This window comes from Triticum dicoccoides, chromosome 5B, assembly GCF_002162155.2.
Source record: "Triticum dicoccoides isolate Atlit2015 ecotype Zavitan chromosome 5B, WEW_v2.0, whole genome shotgun sequence".
In the NCBI taxonomy this organism is placed as follows: domain Eukaryota; kingdom Viridiplantae; phylum Streptophyta; class Magnoliopsida; order Poales; family Poaceae; genus Triticum; species Triticum dicoccoides.
In genome coordinates, this window is record NC_041389.1 from 520,479,550 (window position 1) to 520,485,571 (window position 6,022).

At 57.6% G+C, this 6,022-nt stretch overlaps 1 protein-coding gene across 1 annotated transcript; it reads right to left on the reverse strand.

Moving 5' to 3' along the window:
* Positions 1-1,531: 1,531 nt before the first annotated feature.
* On the reverse strand, positions 1,532-3,901 carry LOC119305959 (cell division cycle protein 48 homolog). Its single transcript, XM_037582337.1, has one exon. The coding sequence runs from the start codon at positions 3,899-3,901 to the stop codon at positions 1,532-1,534; it is 2,370 nt and encodes a 789-aa protein (XP_037438234.1).
* Between the last annotated feature and the right edge of the window lie 2,121 nt (positions 3,902-6,022).

Sequence of the window (6,022 nt, forward strand, 5' to 3'; positions counted from 1 at the left end):
GGCTGCTCCTCCACCACCTCCTCCTGCACCTCCTTCTTGACGTCGACGTCCATCTCCGGGATGGCCACGTCGGCGGGCCGCCGACAGGGCCAGAGCGGTTTCTAGGCCATCCCATTGACGCTCGTCGTGCGTGTTCATGGAATTCTCCATTTAAGGGCTAATGAGTCGGGCCTCCTCCTCCTGGGTCATGCGTGGCGCCGGTGCAGGGGACAGCGTCGGCGAGATGCCGCGCACACACCTATGGCCGCGCGCTTGGGGCGGGCTGGCTGCACGAGCCGGGCGCGATGGGCGCTGGCCAGCAAAGTAGGACCGTCTACGCAGGTCATGCTCATCGCGGAACCACGTGTCCCATAGCGGCGAGTCGATGGCGTACTTGGTGTCCCGCAGCAGATCCGGTGGCAGCTATTGGCCGCGACGGTCGATCTCTTTGCGGCGGGCGCGGCCGCTCACCGGCACCACCGGGATTGGCACGCGGTCCGCGGAGAGATGACAGCTGTTTAGCAAATGAACATCTCCCCACGGGAGCGGCGTGGACGTTTCCCAGTACCATCGGCAGACGTCGATGTGGACGTACATCCTCTTGCGTTGGCCGGCCACCGGCGGCGCGAGCCGAAAGGCAGGTGGTGCGGGCGGAGATGGTGGTGCGGGCGACGCAGATCTGCTAGAGCGGCGACGGCCAGAGGAGGAGTCGGTCTCGTGGTCGTGCTTACCCTTGTTGTTGATCCAATGCCAGCCCATGGCACCGGCGGGGAGGTGGGCGAGTGGAGGTGCGGTGGCGCTGGCTAGGGTTTTGCTCGCTCGTGTCGGGGCTCAAGGAGGCAGGCCGGCCAGAAAGTGAAAGCTATGGACTGGCCAGTCAACGGCTTCCACATTAAGAAGGACGACGACCCCTCCGCCCATGTGAATGACAACCGGGGCCTGCCGCTCGTGTGCATTGAATTTGGACGGTGGTGGTAGGTGGATGGCCGCCACGCGTCCCCGAGGCGGATGACGAGCAAGCGCGTGCCCGTCCGTTCGACGTCCGTGTGGCCACAAACCGGGTGCATGTTTGCACCGGAAATGATGCGGGCCGGACACGAAACGGATAAAATTTGCGGATGCGGCCACGCGTTGGGCCGTGTTATCTGTCCGTTTTAGCCCAAACGGACATGAAAGGAGAGGATGGGTCGCGCGTTGGAGTTGGCCTCAGAAACGATAATAGTACAATCTCAATAAGGAGCTTATTATTTCAGTTAACGCTTTGGCTAGTTTTCAGAGTCTAGGAAAGCACAACAAGAAGCTTATTATTTCAGTTCCGTGTAACCGACAATTCAGTTAACGCTTAGGCTAGTTTTCAGAGTCTAGGTAAGCACAACAAGGAGCTTATTATTTCATCAACTGTATTTCTATGATGTATGTAAAATTCTTAAAGACGAAAATTATATACAGGAAAGAATCAATAATATACATGACCGATGAGAGAAAACAGAACAAAAACATAGTCTATAATATTCTGGTACTCCTACTTCATGTTCTAACAATGATTATTGGATTACTTGTACAGATCGTCTTCATCCTCATCAGCTGCCGTGGAGGTGTGGACAGCAGCTTCCGCCGCCTGTGGCTGCGCCGGGAAGCGAAACTCGGTGCCGAACCCCCTAGACTGCTGCAGCGTCTGCGCGAATGCCTGGTACTTCCTGATGGCGGCGTCGCTCACGCTCCGCCTCGCGTACTTCATCGATTCCTCGAAGTGAGCCGCCTTAATCTCTGCTACCTCCTCCTCTTCCTCCCCGCCGTCCATCTCCATGGTGTCTTTTTCCATCCTCTGCCTCTCCATGTCCTTTTCAATGTCCTCCCTGATGGCGTACTTGCACGCCCTTTGGCAGATCTCCGTGATGTCGGCACCGCTAAAGCCGGCGGTGAACCTTGCCAGCGCACCGAGGTCGGCGTCCTTGGCCACAGGAGACTTCCTGAGGCAGGCCTTGAAGATCTGGTGTCGCGAGGCCTCGTCCGGCAAGGGGATGTAGATGAGCTGGTCCAGGCGGCCGGGACGGAGCAACGCCGAGTCAATGATGTCCGGTCTATTGGTGGCGCCGATGATGAAGACCGTCTTCTTGGCGTTCATGCCGTCCATCTCGGTGAGCAGCTGGTTCAAGACCCTGTCCGCCGCGCCGCCGGCATCCCCCACCCTGCCTCCCCTCTGGGTTGCGATGGAGTCAAGCTCGTCGAAGAACAAGACGCACGGCGCAGACTGGCGCGCCTTGTCAAAGATTTCACGCACGTTGGCCTCACTTTCACCGAACCACATGGTGAGCAGCTCTGGCCCCTTGATGCTGATGAAGTTGGCCTGACACTCGTTGGCGATCGCCTTCGCCAGCAAGGTCTTGCCACATCCCGGTGGCCCGTAGAAGAGGACGCCCTTGGACGGCGACATGCCGAACTTCTCAAATTTCTCTGGGTGCTCGACCGGGTACTGTACGGTCTCTTGCAGCTCCCTCTTGACGCCGTCGAGGCCGCCGATATCGTTCCAGTTGACGTTGGGCACCTCGACGACGGTCTCACGAAGCGCGGACGGGTTGGTGCCGATGAGAGCCGTCTTAAGGTGGTCATTGGTGACGGCCATGGAGTTCAAGATCTCGGCATCAATGGTGTCGTCCTCTAAGTCGATCACGTCCATCTTCTCCCTGATGCACTGCAACGCCGCCTCGGTGCAGAGCGCGGCCAAGTCGGCGCCGACGTAGCCGTGCGTATCCTTGGCAACCACCTCAAGGTTGACGTCCTTGTCCAGCTTCATGTTTTTGGTGTGGATGCGGAGCACTTCGAGGCGGCCGACCTCGTCCGGCACGGCGATGTCGATCTCGCGATCGAACCTCCCGAAGCGCCTCAAGGCAGGGTCGATGCTGTTGGGACGGTTCGTGGCGCCCATGACGATGACGTGCGCGCGTGCCTTCATGCCGTCCATGAGCGTCAGCAGCTGGGAGACGATGCGCCTCTCGACCTCGCCGTGAGTCTTCTCCCTGTTAGGGGCAATGGAGTCGATCTCGTCGATGAAGATGATGGAGGGCGCGTTCTTCTCGGCCTCCTCGAAGGCCTTCCTCAGGTTGCTCTCGCTCTCTCCAGCCATCTTGGACATTATCTCCGGGCCGTTGATAAGGAAGAAGAAGGCCCCGGTCTCGTTCGCCACCGCACGGGCGATCAACGTCTTGCCGGACCCGGGAGGGCCGTAGAGGAGGATGCCTTTGGGAGGCTTGACGCCAATGCTCTTGAAGATCTGCGGATGCCTGAGTGGCAGCTCGACGAGCTCCCTGATGAGAGTCAGCGGTTTCCCCATGCCACCCACGTCGTCGTAGCCGACGTCGTCGAGCCTCTCCTCATCCTCCCTCTTGACCGGCTCGCCCTCGCAGAATATCTCCGTGTCGGGCGCCATGATGCAGTACTCCACCGCAGGGTCCATCTCCATGACCTTGAACTCCACGCTCCGCATGCCACCACGCACGAGGAAGAGGTCGCCCTTGTGGACCGGGCGGTAGGCGTCCACGAAGTAGGGTTTGAGGTAGGCGTCGAAGAGGTTCCCCCCGATGCCCTCGATGGTGTCGTCCAACGGGAGGATGTGCACGCGCTTGCCGTACTTGACGTCGTGGCACTGGTGCACCGACACGACGTCGGAGATGCGCACGCGCAGGTTGGACCGGGCTACCTTGTTGATCCTCATCTTGTGGCCCTCGCAGGTGTCGTCAGGCAGTGCCATGCAGACCGTGCTGTGGCGGCGCTTGCCCTTAAGCAGCACGATGTCGCCCTTGAATATGGAGAGCTTGTCCATGGTGGCGGGGTGGAGGGTGCACACGGAGTTGTCGTCGTTGGTGGCGGCCTCCTCCACCACCAGTCGGTTCGCCGCCTTCTTGGACGCCGCCGCGCTCGCCATGGCGTTCAACTCTCTTTGGTCGATTCGCTGCGTCTGTGGTGTATTATAATCTCGTTGGATGTGGAGCGCTGATTTGCGTTGGTGTTGCGGTGAGGTGGTGGAGACCCTTTATTGAAGGGAGGCACGGCCGACTCCGGTTGGAAGGCCCGTACGCTCGCACCTCACACGTTCCGAGTCCAGATCTTCGTTCGCTTGGTCCTCCGAGATGGCTCGGCTTGATCGGATACCGCGTGGCGTCGCCCTCGTCCGCGGCCGCCACGCCCCTGGTTGGGGACAGACGCCACGATGATGTTGCCTGACCTGAGATTCAACCTGCTCCGCCCCTGCCATATCCAGCAAGAAGCAGTAGAAGAAGGCAGCCGGAGGCCGCACACTTTCCAGCGAACTAGGGCGACGTCCACGCCGAAGAGGTCCAGTCCAAGTACGTCGTCAGTTTTGCTGCTGGAAGGTCTGATTTTGGTAGTATTAACCATTCAGTTTTTTCGTTTGAGAATAATCAACTATTCAGCTATCAACCTTCTGATTGTGTGTGTGTGCAAACGAGCAAATCGTACGCAAAGTGCTTTCTAGCAGTTGCGCTAGCTCATCATCCACCTTACATTTACTTTGAGACTAGAAGCATACTACTCCCTCCGTTCCTAAATACTTGTCTTTCTAGAGATTTCAACAAGTGACTACATACGGCGCAAAATGAGTGAATCTACACTTTAAAATATGTCTACATACATCCGTATGTTAAGTCCCTTTGAAATGCCTAAAAAGACAAGTATTTGGGAACGGAGGGAGTAGATGGATATGCGCGCTTCGCCGCGCCGGGGATTTTTCTAAATGACAATGCATTTAACTCTATCTAAATTATGCGCTAGGAAAGAGTGTCTTGTATCTTTCAAATATATAAATAAAAATGTTTAGCAACTGAAGTTGCCCAAGAACCAAGATCATGTATACTAAATACTCCCTCCGTCCGAAAATACTTGTCGAAGGAATGGATGTATCTAGACGCAATTTAGTTTTAGATACACCCATTTTCATCCATTTTTCCGACAAGTATTTCCAGACGGAGGGAGTAGATGTTAAGCACGAAACAGGCAGCACATATTGTATTCATTCGTGAATAAAAGGGATAATTATGACTTCATATGTGGTGTACAGTGGGAGATTCAAGGATATCGATTGAAGTAGCCATGACAATGTGAAGACATGTTAACACATATTCAATTCGGAATGTGGGACCTGAGTCTGCCACTGAAATCATGAGAAACTTGAGTTTTTTCCAACCTAAGAATGAAAGCAACTTGCACATGTTAAGTATCTTCTACCCAACCCAAATTGCATCAAGCCGGGCGAAAGCTTGTTTCGTGAACCCAAATTTTCATTCCCTTCTCGTATCTCTGTCAGTTAGTCAGCATCCTTCTTCCTGGTTCTGCCACTTCTCCTGTTGCTGAGACAAAGTTTCCTGTGTAAACAAACAGTTGTCCACGGCAGGCTAACAGCATCCACCTAAGGGCATCTCCAGCCGTTGGCCTCCCCAGGAGGCGTTTTTTTCGCCGCCTGGGGGGCTGCCGGCGAAGATTTTGACCCTGGGACGAAATTTTTCCCAGCCGTCCCCCCATCCAAGACGCATTTCGAGGACGCGTGGCGGCACCGCAGCTCGACGCCGTCTCCAGCACCATCGAGGACGCCTGCCACCGTCCGCCGCACGCTCCTTGGCATGGGCCTCGCCGCCGCGTACCACCATCCCTCCTTGGCACGGCATGTGCAGCAGCCACACCGCCCGCGAGGTCAACGAGCGAGGAGAGGAGGGAGGAGGAAGGAGGAAGGGGGCGCCTGGCCGCGCCCGCGCCCGGCCGCCCGCGCCCTCCGTGGCCGGCACCGACGAGGACGGAGAGGTGGGAGGAGGAGGAAGGGACCTGCCCGCGCGCGCCCTCCGTGGCCTGCTCGCGCCTTGCCCTCGCCGTCCCACCCTCGCCGTCCTGAACCTCCCTCGACCTCCCTCGCCGTCCTGCACCTCCCTCGCCATCCTGCCCTCACCGTCCTGCACCTCCCTCGCCGTGCAGAGGGGTGGCGAGGCGGCGCGGGCTGGCTGGCAGGAGGCCGGGCGCGCGACGCAGAGGGGTGGCG

Coding starts and splice junctions, on each gene's coding strand:
- LOC119305959 (XM_037582337.1), bottom strand. CDS start 3,901: ATGGCGAGCGCGGCGGCGTCCAAGAAGGCGGCGAACCGACTGGTGGTG.